The sequence below is a fragment of the Pyricularia grisea genome, assembly GCF_004355905.1.
Source record: "Pyricularia grisea strain NI907 chromosome Unknown Pyricularia_grisea_NI907_Scaffold_1, whole genome shotgun sequence".
Taxonomy (NCBI): domain Eukaryota; kingdom Fungi; phylum Ascomycota; class Sordariomycetes; order Magnaporthales; family Pyriculariaceae; genus Pyricularia; species Pyricularia grisea.
This window is the reverse complement of record NW_022156716.1, coordinates 4,738,334-4,753,300: the sequence shown is the minus strand read 5'-3', so window position 1 is coordinate 4,753,300 and position 14,967 is coordinate 4,738,334. Positions and strand designations below refer to the sequence as shown.

The window sequence follows — 14,967 nt, the reverse complement described above, 5'->3', positions numbered from 1 at the left end:
TAACAGTCCCGTTGTCTCTCTGATTCATGTGAACGCCATTGTCCTCGGGAGTTCGAAAGAAGTGACAACACGTCAGTTTCGGCTGTCAGACCGAACGAAAGATGGACAAACAAAACAAGCGACTGATATCGAGAAGACACAAGATAAGAAAAAAAGTTGTACGTGGACTCTTCGAGGCCGCTGATTGTGTACTAAAATCTTTGACAGAAGCAGAGGTCGGCGGTCAACGACCAACTTTGTTGGCCCCTGGAAATATTAATATACTAAAAAGTTGACTTTGCTCATATTTTTTAGCAAGTTGAAAGAGAAAAAAAAGAGCAGTCAAGAAGGAAAGGGGAAAAAAAAAGAAAGAAAAAACATTGCTGTGTGCTGTGTTATAATTTTGGGTTCATGTTATTGTCATATTCGTTTGAAGCACAGTCTCAGATGATTGATTAATGTTGTGATGTGCCAGGTCGGTTGCCTAATTTTGGTGACTCCATTGTCCATCGCAACCCAAAATGGTGACGTTACCACAAATACAAACCGCCCAGCTCGCTACTCGTAGCAAATGACCCAATGCAAAATAGAAAATAGCAATCCAGAAGATTTATCTGAGTGATCGAGGTTGTGTGTTGCTAACGCCACATTAGTAGTCGATCGGTTGCCACACCTTCTGCGCCACAGACCGTGTTCCATTTCGCAAATTTCATCAATGCACTCAGACGCAAGAGACATATGTCGAACCATTAACTGACTGCAGCCATGGCAATGGAAATTGGTTTGTCGACCTTACTCGAGCTGTTTTCAAATATTTTGCCAAAACTTTTCACCGAAGGAACTAGACTAGTGGATGATTCCTGGTCTAGCAGATGAAATAAGAATCTTGTTTCGAAACAGGACGAACATTTAGCGCATCGCCAACACAAACACTACATGAGTCGCCAGGGTGGGTCCAAACCCCGCTTACCTCAACCGCATCTCAAGTAGTCAACCCAAGAGCGCGGTCACTTCGATTGCCGTGCGCCAAACTCGTCTGCCTCATCTCCAGGTTCACCAAACTAAAAAAATAAAATAAAAATAAAAAAGAATCTCGTCACAATCATGTCTGCCGGTGCCGGTGCCGCCACCGCGCCAGGCGGCCTCGGGGCTAGGGCCCCGGATACAAAGAGCCAGAAGCTCAAGAAGAAAAAGATCTTGCTGATGGGCAAGAGTGGCTCGGGCAAGTCGAGCATGCGCTCCATAATATTCAGCAATTATTTGGCCAAGGACACGCGGAGGCTGTAAGAGCTACCTGTCACAACACTCATATCCTGCATATTCTTACTCAACGTATCCGACTTCACCTACTTCACCTGCACGATCCACAATAATCTTGCTCAAAACTATATATCAAATGTCTTCAGATGCTAACCGTCCCCAACCAGAGGCGCTACTATTGATATCGACTTATCTCACGTTAAGTTCCTCGGCAACCTGCAGCTCAACCTCTGGGACTGTGGTGGCCAGGAGGCTTTTATGGAGAATTACCTCTCCCAGCAGCGCCAGCACGTCTTCAGCAACGTCGGCGTCATGATCTACGTCTTTGACATTGAGTCGCGCGACGTCGACCGCGACTTGGCCACCTACGTTACCATCCTCTCGGCCCTGATGCAGTACTCGTCGGGGGCCAAGATCTTCATCCTCATCCACAAGATGGACCTGATACCCAACCAGACCAAGGAGGCCGTCTTCGTTGAGCGCGTCAACCTGGTCCGTCACCGCACCGAAGAGTTCATGCACGGCGGCCCCGGCGGCCAGGCCGACCTGACCCCATTCGCCACCAGCATCTGGGACCAGTCGCTGTACAAGGCCTGGTCTGAGATCATCCACGATCTGATCCCCAGCCTGTCCCTGATCGAGGAGCACCTGGAGAAGCTAGGCGCCCTGATCGAGGCCGAGGAGATTCAGCTGTTCGAGCGCACCTCGTTCCTCGTCGTGTCGTCCTGGGTCTCCGAGGTTGGCGCCCTCAACCCCTTCCAGGACCGCCAGGAGCGCCTAAGCAACATTCTCAAGGCCTTCAAGTCCAGCTTATCAAAGTACACGGGCACCCCTCGCAACTCGGAACAGTTTCGCGACTTTGACCTCAAGGTCGGCACCGGTTTCGCCCTCTTCATCACAAAGTTCACCACAAACACGTACATATTGTGCTGCCTGCCGCCGGGCGAGGCCCGCTTCAACGCCGCAAAGCTCAACGTCCGCATCGCAGCCCGCCTGTTTGAGGCCTTGGACAACCCTACCAATGCTGCAAAAGCGGCGGCGGCGGCCGCCGCCGCTTCGCAAAATGGTCCAGGCGGTAGCTCTGTTGGAATCACTGCAGGGAATGGCGAAGGGTGAGATTCAACAACCATCTACAGGTTTGTTGACTGCACACTGCTTCTAATAATTTGTGATGATTTTTTTTTTATTTGATTGCGGCCTAGGATTTCGGAACAAGGCAGACAGAGATTTTTCTGATACCCAATGTATTTACTACGCACACTTGATTTTATTTATTTCCATGTTGATTACTCTTTAGTGTCGGGCTTTGTCGCATGCATGAATCTGGCCAGTAGGCGGCCTCATAATCCCTTCAAACGATTGACGTCATGGCAATTCATGTCTATGAAAGTAAAATCTACCTGCGAGCTGGTATCTTCCGGTCTCCGAGGCTGATCGACTTGAAAGCAACGCCTGTATCCCTATACCTTAATGACAAATCGCAAGGCGACTGACTGTAGCAGTAGCCCAATACCAAAGCTTGAGCCCCCGCCTAGACCCCAAGGCTTTGAAAGGCTCTGATTTGCAGCTCTTTTCCATTGATACCAAAACTCCTAATAATTTCCAGAGTAAACCTTTAAACCCACTTAACAACAGCCGTTCCGCCCCTCTTGAACTCGTTCATTTCACCCAAAACAGTAGAGCGGTCAATGTGCTCCTTGTTGGGGAAGGTTGTTGCGAGTACCCAATTCCTTGTCAGTGTTTCGGGATGGGCGTTTTGCACAAACTCATAGACATCGCCCACTGTCTGTGTTGTATTGAACCGAGCGGGTACCCGGGCGCCGTTGGGCATCTGGATACGGATTGTTAGGATAGGCAGGGACTCGTCCAGGCCTGTAGTAGGGTTTGATGCTGCGTTGCTGGGGGTCGATGCCGGAGCTTGGGTTGTAGTGGCAGAGCTGGACGCCGCTGCGTTGCCATCGCCCGGAACCGGACTTCCCAACCGCCGACCTTCGCCTCCAAACGGTCTGTAGATGCGAGGAAGCTGGTGCCAGTTCTCCTCATGCTTGACGAGCTTGACATCCACCTGCTCGTCATAGTTGATGTTCATGAGGTGCAGGGGAACCCGTCCCTGGTTAATCATCCTGAGCGTCTGGGTATTACGGGGATCATCGAGCCTGTGCAATGGGCCGTCGTCGATGCTGAAGCCATCCTCCCACATATGAAGTGTGCGCTCTACGGTCTGTTGCGGTTGGCTAGTCTCACGGGGGATAGGAGAGCCACGAGGGTCAGGAATGGTACGTGACGGGACACCATCGCCACCTAAGGTCTGCCCAGATCCAGTAAATCGGCTCGGTGCCTCGGGAGCAGCTCCACTAGATGAAGAAGGGCCTCCACGTTCGGCATTTCTTAATAGCACATTATTGTTAGCACCATTCAGTATACGCATCGGGGAAGCCTGGGTAATGTTGTAACATACCGGCGTGCCTTCTCAATAATGTCCCGAACAAGATCTTGCGGGGCTTGGCTGGGGTCCTGAACTGCCAGTCCTGATTTTTCTCCTCCAGCAAACAGACTCCGGCGCTTCTCCTCATCGTCTTGATGGTCTTCATCATCCTGCGCAGATAGGTCGCCCAGTGTCCTCAGCTTGCTGCCGCCGGTGCTTTTCTTCGAAGCCTGTGAGGAGGATGACGCGGTGGCGCCCGATGAGTAAGGAACCGGACGTCCATCCAGTGTCCTCGGGCCGGTGTAGCTGTCTTCCTGGCCTGGTGCAGGCATAGCGCGGGCGCCGGGGGTGTCGTCGTCTTCATCCTCGTAGAAGGCTTGGAGGGCTTGATCCATGTCCCAGTGATAAGTTGTGAGATAGGTTTTGGCCTGGAGCATGGGAATCGTTAGCACTGGCCACTGCTCATATCAACCAAAGCGTCTCTTGTAAAGACAAACCTCGTTTGCAGAAACACCAGTCAAGTCAGAAAAGTGATTGACGGCATCTTCGTGCGATGTATTGGACGCCATGATGCGTACCAGTGAAGGAACGATGTCTGAAGAGGACGAGTAGTCGTGTGGCAGGTTCAGGTAATCGAAGTAGGCTGTTCCCTTGGGATGTGAAGTGGCAGTTCAAGATTTTATTTGATTGAGATGTTGCGGTTTCAATGAAACAGGGTTCTCTCGATCGTAGTAATGATGGAGGAGGAGCTTGAAGCGTCTAGGCAGCTTCCGACACGCGTGGGGCGTGAGTGCATCACTGGGGTGCCCCGCACAGCGATTATGTCACAGTGGACTGTTGGCCAATCCGGTGAGATTCTCATGGTCAGGGGTACCTGAAATCCACTCTTACCAGTCTGAAGCTCTTTCACGCAGCAGTCCCAATAGGCTTTCCTGCGTCACCAACTAACTGCATTGCATCAAATCCATTGCCGTGGATCTGCGGGAGAACCAAAAATCGTCGACCGCTACACCGACGACGGCGACCACCCGGGGAACGCCTCTACCACTGCCGCATGCCATCATCTAGCGCCGAACGGTCTGCCAATTGAAGCCGTAAATTCCAAACATCCGACTGTCCTCCGAACTTCTGGCCTGATCTCTCTTTTTTCATTCTTCAGCGAAGGGCTATTTCGACGCACTGACATATCTTTACTATGGCGTCCGACGAACCTTCAAGTCATCTGGCTGAATCTGGAGTCACGATACGTTCCGACAGTGAACATTACTCTGCCGGGGAAGAAAACACGACCTCGCCTGCTTCATCCGGAAGTCCTGCAGTCATTCTGTACCAGCCCCCAACAGTTTGGTCATTGGTGAGGAGTGCTGCCATAAACCTGCTACTCCCCTTCATCAATGGCATGATGATGGGCTATGGCGAGCTTTTCGCACACGAGATCGCCTTTAGGCTAGGCTGGAGTGGCACAAAAGTAGGTCGAAAAGAGATCCGGTGGCCCAAATCAAGGTCTTGATGGTTTGGTTTTTTCGCTGTAAGAGCATTGTCACTGACTATCCGTCGCCTAGGTATTTCCCCTCACAAGGAGAACAAGACATCCTGTGGGCCCCGGCGTTGAGGTCATTGACAGGCCACGCCCGGCAACTAGCCTGGATGATCTGACGAGCTTGGAGTGATTGTCATATACACCGAACATCTACAAATATACCACCCTCATCCATTCAATCTTGGGGATACACGTGTACTGTCTGCATATCTCATACCCGTTTGGAGCATCACCATACCGATAATGCGGTAGAAAGACACCTATGATAGAGAAACCATCTACATGCTGACGAGGAAGCCCTGTGTACCATGTCGCGAAGGTTGGCCTCAGTCGAAGGGAAAACCTTCACGGACAATACCGTGAGGATATGATTTTTCAACTATAGAGAACATGCCTAGCCGTTTCAAGTCCGTGACTACTTGCAACCCACCTTGGGAATAGTATTCCAGATCCAACCCGCATACCCGCACTTGTCAGTAGTTCTAACTCGTAGTAGAGCTATCCTCAATGCCCAGGATTGAATCTTGCTGTACAGAAAGAGGTAGACGTGACTTCTTGCCGCTAGGAATTCAGTACCTGATGGGACATACTTGCCGCTTGGCAAAGGCGCCCTGAGCTGGCAAAGGCTGGTTAGGTACCTAGGCTGCCAATGGCCCCACTCAAGATTTGTTGACTCCACCCAGGAGCAACCGTCGCGTTCAATTGAACCAAAACTTTCCTAAAGTAAAAGTCCAGCTCAATTCTTCATATTGAATCCTCGCTTCCCCCCAAGGCATGAGCAAATTGCCCATGCTCACCACACAATGATCCCAAGCAGAGGAATATCTCGGTGCCTGCCGAGGCAAAGGCTCGATGTCAAGGTAGGAGCTATAACATTTGCACGCTTCCGAAGAAACATTCGTATAGAAACTATCTTTGCTAAGGCGCTCACTTCATTCGCAGTCTCTATCGAAACCCTCCACAAGCACTAGGCAGTTCGGCACCGCTATCCGCGCAACCAATGGAGGCTCAAAAACATTAAGAGCGTCGCAGGCGATTGGTCTGCTGGGCGGGAGGAGGACAGCTGGCGTGGGCGCTGCCGCCGCTGGTCTTATGGCGCAGAATTATCTGAGGGCACCGCCGCAGGCCCGGAGCCTTTCACTCTGGCCGTGGAGCAGCGGCCTCAGTGGCGGCGACAAGTTCCCTGAGACTGCGGACACAGCGACCTCATCTGCAGCAGCATCAACCCCCGCCGCCCCAGCAGAAGCCGCCCCGATCCCCGAGGTGGCCGCCGCGTCCCCAGCAACACCCGACTTGAGTGGCTCCGCCGACCCTGCTTCCTCGATAGACCTCAGCGGCGCAAGTGCCTCGGTCGGTGATGTACTCGATGGCTCACATTACCTCAACCTCGCATCGGACCACATTGGCTACCTCCGCGAGTTGGGCCTCAACTTTGGCTGGGGGCCCAGCTCCATGGCGCAATGGGGTATAGAACATTTGCACGTCTGGGGTGGTATGCCATGGTGGGCCGCCATCTTGGGATACGCGGTCGTCACACGACTTGTGCTCCTCAAGCCCGGAATCGATGCCTTTGTTCAGCAGAGGAAGCTTCAGGCCCTCAAGAAGGACCCCCGAGGAAAGGCGGCCTTTGACAAGATGTCGCAGATGATGTCTGGAGGCCAGTCATCGACCACCGAGCTCTTGGCGGCACGTTCTGAGGTCCAGAGGCTGCAGAGGGCTGCGGGTATTAGCACGTGGAAGATGACTCTGCCAATGCTCCAGATGCCCATCGGTATCGGTGTTTTCCGTGTCACGAGCGCCTGTGCGGACCTTCCAGTCCCTAGCTTTGAGACTGGCGGCTTCATGTGGCTGATGGACTTGACTGCGCCGGATCCATTCTACATACTCCCCATCGCTTCCTCGGCCATGATGTACGTGATGCTGCAGCACTCGATGAAGATGTCGGCGGATAAAACTCAGACGGCCATGTTCAAAGCGGTTCAATACGTCCTTACTCCCATATCCTTCCTCATCTCCCTCAAGTTGAACGCCGCACTTCAACTCTACTTCATTGCCAGCGCGGGTCTGCAGGCCATGCAGACCTTGATCTTGAGCCGCCCTGCCGTCTGCAAGGCCCTCGGGGTCGAGCAGCTGAACCTCCCCGAAAAGGTTGCCACCAATGCCGACAAGATTGCATGGGAGGCGCCCAGGGAGATCCAGACGACTGCCACGGTTCAAAAGCCAGCCCCCGATGAGCTCGATGTCAACACCAGCAACCCCATAACCAACATGAAGAACACCTTGTCCAGCGTCCGGGGAAAGCTGAACAGCTTCGCCGAGAAGGGGAACGTAAAGAAGACTTCCCAGGACGCCGCCGCTTACGAGCAGAGGCGCGCCCTGGAGGAGAAGGAGCGATACTATGCGCGTCGCGAGCAGGCTGCCCGTCGCGCTAGGGAGCGTTCTAACAGGTGAAATATCAGTTGACTTTTGGGGGATGGCTGGGGCGATATGTTGGTATTCTTGGATCTTTTAATGCTCAGGCGCGTCAAAAAAAGGCGACCCCGACTGCATCTTGTACGACTTTTGTGGCACATTGTATAATAAAAAAAAAACATACATATTCGATGGAATTGTTTCAAAAAAAGACCCTTTTGATTCTGGTTGATGCCTCTTCAGTCCTGGTGAACTCCACGGTGCTAGCCTGTTGATAATCTGCTTTCTTCGACGTCCGGTTCGCATTTCTCCTGGTACTTGGCCCATACCGCAAGCGAGATCACATGGGTACAAAACTCTTCCGTTGGCGGATGGCATGCAGATACGAATTAACCATTTGGCCATCGTTTGTCCAAAAATATGCATTTATAGTTAGTTGCTTGACCCGAACATTGCCATAACCATTGAATCCGTTACACCATTGTACGGAGCTGTTTTATCAAAAATCCGGGCATGTTTCATCACGGCCTAACTCACGCCCCCCTAAATGCGACATGCAGGTTCTGTTTCTTGTATCTCATTATTCTCCCAGTTCCAGACCTCCCAGAAAAAAAAAGAAGAAAAAAACTATAATTTCCAAAACTTCATGATGGGCATGACGCGAGCGCAAAACAGTGTAACAACGAGAAGATTACATTCAGGTCAACCTTTCGATTTGATTAGAATACGGTTCCATCACTGTCGATCAGAATCGGCGGTTCCTTGGTGTTGGGCCTGCTGACTTCGGCAATCTCGCGACCACCCTAGGAGTACAAAACGACAAAGTTAGCTGAAATGAAGACAATAAAAAAAAAAGACGATATCAAAAGCACGTACCTTCCAGCTTCCAGCCTCGAGAAGCTGCGCAAGAGTCAACTCGTTTCCTGCAAGCTCCTTGCTCAGAAAGGCGTTGACATCTACACAGAGTTTGTCGAGCAGTCCGACCGTGACTCCACGCCACTCGACGATGACATCGTCGCTGGGCTCAAACATGGGTGCCACCTCCACGGGCCTCGTGCCCGTCCTTTCGCAGTATTCGTTGTAGTGCTGCAGTCCACGGTCGGCATCTTCCTTGTTCAGCGTCAAGACCCCGAGGTCGACGAACAGTCCTCCGTTGCGGTATTCTGGTAGACCAGTGAGCAGCTCAGTGCCGGCAAAGTGGATACGCAGAATCGACTGCATGGGCTGCATCAGCGAGTAGGTGAGCCACTGAGTGAGCTTGTGGAACGGTAGGATGCCTTCCCACGGCTCTACCCGGCCCGAGCTCTTGGGAGACGAGGACTTATTTGAGCCTCCTGAGCTGCGGCCTCCAGGGAAGGGACTGAACGTCGGCTTCGAGGATGTTGGGCTGTTGCTAGGAGGCGAGGATGAGCCGCTTGTTTGTGGCTGTGGCATCGAAGAGCAGGGCCATGCGTCGCCCAAGCTGACACCGTTTATGGCAGTCCGGCTCTCGGGCCAGATTGATGCAAGGCCAGACATGAGGACATTCCAAAGCGTGGGCAGGGGTACGATAGGCATGCTTGACGCTTGTGTGCTGGGATGGGCGAGTAAGTGGTCGACCATGTTGCCCGGCCTGCCGTCCTCGCCCCAGAATTCCGTTGACTCTGATAGTGCCTTGCCTAGACGGAGGAGCAGATTCGTCCTTCCCTCCAGACCAGCAAGCTCATTCCCGGGCTCGGACTGTAAGCCCTTGGCGAGCTTTTCGACCGTCAACGTGGCGAGGCCATCCTTGTCAACCTGATACTTATTCTCCTTGGAGCTGGAGAATAGACCCTGCTTGAACATTTCCAAGCTGGCAATGGCCAAGCCCTCGGACCGCCTGTAGACACGGCCATTTTCGGAGCTCTTGAAGCTCCACTGAAGTCCTGCGCCGGCATCTAGGAGCACGCTCACGAGGAACAAGTCAATCATTCGCCTGCACTTCTCCGTGCTGTCGACCGTTTCCGGAAAAGCAGATAAGAGATGTGCGATACGGTCGCGGCCACCAACACAAAAGTGCTGGTGCCTTCCATGGCCAGGAATTGAGTGAAATGGTGCGTCGTAGTCTCTCTGGACGGAGTTGAGGTGGTCGAGTCAGCAATTTTTCTATTATACCGCCAGCGATTCAAGGGACAGCCGGCAGCGGAAATGAGCAGTAAAACAAGGGGGAAAAAGCGATTGGAACGGTCAACAGTCAAAGACAAAACGTACCTTGATGATCTGGGATACAAAGCTCACGACATCGGGGAACTTTCGCATGTCCACCTGGAAGTGGTTCAATTGGTTCTTAAATGCCTTTTCGGTGACGATGCTGCATCGCTCCCTTACGGCACCTAAACTGCGGAGATAACCGGCCGGGTCAAGGGCTGGGTCCGGCGGCTTGGGCAGGTCGATCTTTGGGATGTGAACCGGGGTGAGCGGCGAGTTGGGGGTTCCGGGACTCGACATGTTTGTGCCTCCTGATGTGCGGTATAGACTTCGGGTGTATGGAGCTGTTGAAGCATCAGGGGATGCAATGCTCTTGGAGGAATGAGAACCCAGGCTGGCGTTGGAACCTGCTGTGTGGAGAGCCGGTTTCTTGCTCTTCACCGCCTTGGGTGCCTTATCCTTACTGCGGGAAAAGAGTCCCATTGCGGGGAAGGAGGGATGGGCTCAATGTAAGCAGGTAAGTACCTTGAAACTAGGACGGATCGGGCTTGTGTCGTGACTAATGTGTGCTGGGAACGACTTATGCCGGATAAGAAGGTAGGATGGTCGTCTGATGTAAAGTGTGGCTACCTTGGCACTGTTGAGGTGATGCCGGTATTGAATTAGTACAACCAAATCCTATTCAAACTTGTTGTTGCTAGGGCGGATGTGATGAACTAGAACTAATTGTTCGTTCTGCCAACTTCAATAGAGGCGGGACCGGGCGCCGACTAACAACAGGGAAATCGGGGCGACTACCAAGGATAACAGAGGTGGTAGGTAGTATAGTATAGTATAGTCTGGATGTAACGCACCGCTTTTAAGGTGGGGTAGCAAGCCGTAGTGGTTCTTAAGCCGTCTGCACGCGGCACGCGGCTTTTTGTTGTCGTTTTTCGATAGTTTGCGCCCTGTCGTTTTTTCTCCCAAATATTCTTTATGTTTCCGACCTTGATTACAAAACCGATGACAATCCCTACGGGCACTCGTCTTCCGCCCACCTGATCCGTCGTTCACCTTCTCTAAGGCAGCAAAAGACGCGCCCCGGATTTCTGGGACGAAAAGATCGGTCTCGGGGTGGCCGGGATCTGCAATCGGGAAAGCACCGACCAGTACCTTAATTGTCCAAGTTCAGTTGGCTTGTCGTCGATCTTATTGAATGACTCGTCAATCCCGTTTTTCTGGTCCAGTTGCCGTCGAGGTTGATGAAAGGGTCTATACGCAGCGCCGACCAAAAAGTATATAAAACCCCCCCGCCTGGTGATTGTTTCAAATCGCTCAATTGAGATCTGATCCGTGCTGGCCGACCAGTGTCGCGGATTTCGGATCTTGCGACTTTGCACGGGCTTTCCAGCTGAGCGCTACTGTAACCAGACAGCCCACCTATGAACCAACCGAGGGGACCACAAGGATGTGTCTTTGTCGAATTGTTTGCGAAAATTCGTATCGATGTCGAAATCTCAATGATCTATCTGGTTGGACTTGAATGCAAATTCTCCGTATTGGCAAAGGACGAGGAAAGTAAAGAGAATAAAAGACAGCAGCTGCGCGGTCGCCTATTTGTGAATTAGTGATTTGACCCAAATATAGTAGTAGCCTTGAGTTTTTGTTTATGTCATGAGAATGACCAAAGGGAAAAGTGCTTGAACGGGTAGCGAGACCAAGCAAGGGGCGTTGATGATGGCTTGCCCTTCGGCATATGCCACAACATGAGAGGCAGATAGATGCAAAAGAAAACAGCGGCAAAAAGCCCCCTTCCCAGTGAAATAAAAGCAGTAGGGCGCGCAAAACCAACCTCTCAGCTCTATATTTCGCTCTTTTGTATACCTAGAGGTTTTGTCGGTGGTTCCCTACTTTCAACTGATGTGGTATGCCGAGTACCCAGTTATTGTTGATTTTTGCCGTCTTGGGTTCCGATATTGTGTCGGCCAAGATACGCGCTTCGAGCTTGTGATTCTCTCGTCTGAGTGGTGTCTCGACTTCCTCCTTCAACACGGTTGGCTGCAGCGATAAACACGTCTCCCGGGGTTCCGCCTTGCGCAAACTGAACAGACGGAAATAGAAGCGTCAGATGCAGCTGCAGATAAAAACAAAATAAAAAACAACAACAAGAAAGTAATTCGGTAGGGTCGAGGCGGGAAGACAAAGTAAAGCCAAGCCCTGCCACTTGGCGCGGCTGTGAGAAGCACCAAGGACAACCCAAAGACTCACCTCAGCTTTTGCTAGTGTTGGTAAGCTGCTGGAAAGTAATTAGTCCAGGGTGCTCTTGACAATTTCACCAATGGAAAAGGCGGCAGCGCCAAAGAATCGGGAATTTCCCAAAGTCCGTCAAGACAGAGCGACGGCTTTTGAGGGGGCGTCGGCTTTTTGAAAGAAACGCCTCCCGGCACAATTAACATCAAATTGCATCTCAGTTGACAACCGGTTCCCACCCGGTAAGCAGGTTCCGGGTGCATTGAAAACGGGTCCTTGTTGCCCCTGTTTTTTTTTTCTCGTCATGGAGACTTTACGAAGTACAGGCTACAGTACAGGCCTCTCTGGCCAGTGGAAGAACTGCTTTCAGTACCATACCTAGGTATCTACCTTGGTACTCGGGAGCTACTGTACCGATGCGATGGACCCTCCTCCATCTTGAAATCCAAGTGGAAATCGAGACTGTGGAAACGAACTAAAGGTTGCTAAGCACGATGGTCCAACTTGGCCAAAACCTATCTACTGTATGTGTGAGTACAATCCGCCTCTAGCCTGCGTTTGAGTTTCTCATAGTGTTTCCGTTTCTCGCCTCACTTTTCAGTATTGGTGACACAGCATTATCACAAACCCACCTATCTACTTGCAGTTGAATGGGTAGTTCTCACATACTATAACCATCGGTGTTGGGACACCCAGTGAAGTGTGCTGCGCAGAGAGCAACGAATAAATAAAATAAAAAACCCAATTGACATCCTTGGCAGGAGAGACCCCCATGCAGGTGAGCGCGGGGTCATGCAGGTACGCGAGAAGGAGCAGAGAAAAAAAAAAAAGAGTACAGGGGTTTGCTCCCACGCAAGCCTGAGCTCGGATGAGACGGTGACAGATGAGCACAAAAAATGTCGCGTTCCTGGCAAAGTGCTCAAGGTGGTGTGCCGGTACTGCCTATCAGTGGCCCGGATGTGAGATATATGGCGTCCCTCAAGTTTCGATTTGAGCCTTTTTTCTGTCGGCTAGTGGATGCTCCCCCGATATGGCCGTTGACGTGCCGAAAAGAGGTGCATCCACTAGGAACCATTTAAAAAAAAAAAAAACACGAAACATCTATACCTTTACGCTATTTACCGTAGCAAAACCACAGTGAAAGGATCAAAGGCAACGCGCGGGGCGGGATACTTCTTGGTTCAGGGTTGACGCCATAATTACCTAGGGATCCGCTGGGCGCCCAGTCCTCCTACGTACAAGTTAAGTACAAAGTAACGTCTCCCAGCGCAACATACATGTCCGACCACTGTTTTGTGGGGTCGGTAGAAAGCGACGAGCGTGTCTCTACTTAGTAAACCGCCCCCTAGGTACCTGCCTAGAACTGATCGCATCGCAAGCGAAACCTTCACATGCAATCCGAGATTGAGTGCGACGCTATCACCGATGTACTACTATTCCATATCAGCAAAAGAATCACCTTCTTTTTCCAGCCATCGCGTTACCTTGCTATTTTTTTTTTTTATCTTCGTGGTTTTTTTTTTTTTTTTTTTTTTTTTTTTTTTTTTTTTTTTTTTTTTTTTTTTTTTTTGTTTAATCCCCTCCTCTGTCCCTAAAATACCTTTTCTCCGTCGCATAAATCTCCGAGACAAATGATAGTAAGATTCAAGTGTATGCAAGATGTGCGCAACCCATGACTTCACCTGACTGGTCAAGACGTAACCTTGATACAATCTGACATTGACAAGAGTCGATTTCAATTTCAGCGTCCCGTGCCGCTGATTGCCCGCCATAGCCTCTTCAATTTGCTCCGCACCTATGTCCTGCCGTCCTCGGGATCTTCACGGCCCTTCTTTGCCATGTCAGCATCTTGCGCCATTTGGGATCCATACCCGAAATAGGGACCCGCGATGAGCTGCGTATTCTCCCAGGATCAGGGCAGAAAGCTCCGCGCAGAGCTCACAAGTTTCAATTGGATCCCACATTTTGGATACCTACCTTACCTAGGTACATAGCGACTAAAGCAACTAGATCTAGGCAACCAACGTATCACACCTTGACTATTACAGTACAGCCAATGGAAGCCAGTCGAGAATCGCGCTCCCTGTTGAGATGGGAAATCCTTTACTTGCTGCTTGCCACAAACTCAGCGCCATGCCTAGCTTGAGTTTGGCCTCCAGTGTCAAAAGGTTTTGTTTTCTCCTCGTGCAAACAAGAGTGTTTTACTCAATTCAATGCTCTTAATGACCTCCAATGACCCACTGGTCCAACCCTTTCCCAACCAAGGTTGCTTGTGTGCGCCGACTCGCCAGTCTCCCAACCGGCGTATTCTCTAACCTGTTTGCTGATTACTGCCTGCCTCACCGAACACGCAGCAAATTTCAACCAAAAATTGATCAGAGGCGGCACTGTTTGGTCCTGATACGTGCCAGTACCGTACCCAACGTACCGTACCATACTTAGTCATGAATCTTTTCGCCCTCCCCTTGTGGAAATAGGCCGGATAGCCCTTATCAATGGTCTTGCCACATACGGCTGACATATCCAGGACAACGCAAAAAAAAAAAAAAAAAAAAAAAAAACCTGTAGGATCCGGTTTCCCGGCAAACCCCAATAACGCCTATCAATCGAAGCAACTGGTTGATTGTCGTACAAGTGACGAGTACCTACCTAGCTTGGACGGGCATTGATATCCGTGGCTGCATATGATCGCCGCCCAGGCTGTCCAGCCTTGCCCACCGGCGTCCGGTGTGCAGAACCGAGACGGGGGTTCGAAAAAATCCAAGAGACCGGTTTTACCAATCTCGTTTTGTCGCGGAGGTGGGTTGGTGGGGAAAATAACAGCTGACGTTTTGTTTGTTCTTTTCTTCTTCCATGCGTTTATGACCAGGGCAAGAATGGAGGGAAAGGAAAGCAAGAGAGAAAAAAAAGAATACCCTGTCAATTAATTGGTCAACCGAGGTTTTTTTTTTTTTTT

The 14,967-nt window shown here is 51.1% G+C and overlaps 6 protein-coding genes across 6 annotated transcripts; 4 read left to right on the top strand and 2 right to left on the bottom strand.

The window, feature by feature from the left end:
• Positions 1-513: 513 nt before the first annotated feature.
• PgNI_01443 (uncharacterized protein) lies at positions 514-2,584 on the top strand. The gene is made up of 2 exons (XM_031121514.1): positions 514-1,262; positions 1,407-2,584. The coding sequence occupies exons 1-2, from the start codon at positions 1,084-1,086 to the stop codon at positions 2,353-2,355; spliced, it is 1,128 nt and encodes a 375-aa protein (XP_030987675.1). The 5' UTR covers positions 514-1,083; the 3' UTR covers positions 2,356-2,584.
• Positions 2,585-2,592: 8 nt separating this feature from the next.
• On the bottom strand, positions 2,593-4,390 carry PgNI_01442 (uncharacterized protein). Its single transcript, XM_031121513.1, has 3 exons — positions 4,162-4,390; positions 3,698-4,092; positions 2,593-3,626 (listed from the first exon to the last, which is right to left on the bottom strand). The coding sequence occupies exons 1-3, from the start codon at positions 4,231-4,233 to the stop codon at positions 2,855-2,857; spliced, it is 1,239 nt and encodes a 412-aa protein (XP_030987674.1). The 5' UTR covers positions 4,234-4,390; the 3' UTR covers positions 2,593-2,854.
• Positions 4,391-4,622: 232 nt separating this feature from the next.
• Positions 4,623-5,569, top strand: PgNI_01441 (uncharacterized protein). The gene is made up of 2 exons (XM_031121512.1): positions 4,623-5,132; positions 5,227-5,569. The coding sequence occupies exons 1-2, from the start codon at positions 4,860-4,862 to the stop codon at positions 5,332-5,334; spliced, it is 381 nt and encodes a 126-aa protein (XP_030987673.1). The 5' UTR covers positions 4,623-4,859; the 3' UTR covers positions 5,335-5,569.
• A 384-nt stretch (positions 5,570-5,953) lies between these two features.
• Positions 5,954-7,829, top strand: PgNI_01440 (uncharacterized protein). The gene is made up of 2 exons (XM_031121511.1): positions 5,954-6,064; positions 6,147-7,829. Exons 1-2 carry the CDS (start codon positions 6,008-6,010, stop codon positions 7,653-7,655), a joined length of 1,566 nt encoding a protein of 521 aa, XP_030987672.1. The 5' UTR covers positions 5,954-6,007; the 3' UTR covers positions 7,656-7,829.
• Positions 7,830-7,869: 40 nt separating this feature from the next.
• PgNI_01439 (uncharacterized protein) lies at positions 7,870-10,265 on the bottom strand (the record flags this gene model as incomplete). The annotated part of the gene is made up of 3 exons (XM_031121510.1): positions 7,870-8,419; positions 8,493-9,704; positions 9,846-10,265. The coding sequence occupies 3 exons, from the start codon at positions 10,263-10,265 to the stop codon at positions 8,336-8,338; spliced, it is 1,716 nt and encodes a 571-aa protein (XP_030986120.1). The 3' UTR covers positions 7,870-8,335.
• Positions 10,266-10,747: 482 nt separating this feature from the next.
• PgNI_01438 (uncharacterized protein) lies at positions 10,748-11,229 on the top strand (the record flags this gene model as incomplete). The annotated part of the gene is made up of 2 exons (XM_031121509.1): positions 10,748-11,056; positions 11,193-11,229. A coding segment is annotated over one exon (192 nt), but the record flags the coding sequence as incomplete, so codon positions are not given.
• Between the last annotated feature and the right edge of the window lie 3,738 nt (positions 11,230-14,967).

What these genes read in the sequence shown, in the direction of transcription:
- PgNI_01442 (XM_031121513.1), bottom strand. Translation starts at nt 4,233, where the DNA reads ATGGCGTCCAATACATCGCACGAAGATGCCGTCAATCACTTTTCTGAC. An exon ending in CTGGTGTTTCTGCAAACGAG is followed by an intron (nt 4,093 to 4,161) that starts GTTTGTCTTTAC and finishes CCCATGCTCCAG; the next exon opens with GCCAAAACCTATCTCACAAC. An exon ending in ATTATTGAGAAGGCACGCCG is followed by an intron (nt 3,627 to 3,697) that starts GTATGTTACAAC and finishes TGTGCTATTAAG; the next exon opens with AAATGCCGAACGTGGAGGCC.
- PgNI_01440 (XM_031121511.1), top strand. Translation starts at nt 6,008, where the DNA reads ATGATCCCAAGCAGAGGAATATCTCGGTGCCTGCCGAGGCAAAGGCTC. An exon ending in GGCAAAGGCTCGATGTCAAG is followed by an intron (nt 6,065 to 6,146) that starts GTAGGAGCTATA and finishes CTTCATTCGCAG; the next exon opens with TCTCTATCGAAACCCTCCAC.
- PgNI_01443 (XM_031121514.1), top strand. Translation starts at nt 1,084, where the DNA reads ATGTCTGCCGGTGCCGGTGCCGCCACCGCGCCAGGCGGCCTCGGGGCT. An exon ending in GCCAAGGACACGCGGAGGCT is followed by an intron (nt 1,263 to 1,406) that starts GTAAGAGCTACC and finishes GTCCCCAACCAG; the next exon opens with AGGCGCTACTATTGATATCG.
- PgNI_01441 (XM_031121512.1), top strand. Translation starts at nt 4,860, where the DNA reads ATGGCGTCCGACGAACCTTCAAGTCATCTGGCTGAATCTGGAGTCACG. An exon ending in TAGGCTGGAGTGGCACAAAA is followed by an intron (nt 5,133 to 5,226) that starts GTAGGTCGAAAA and finishes TCCGTCGCCTAG; the next exon opens with GTATTTCCCCTCACAAGGAG.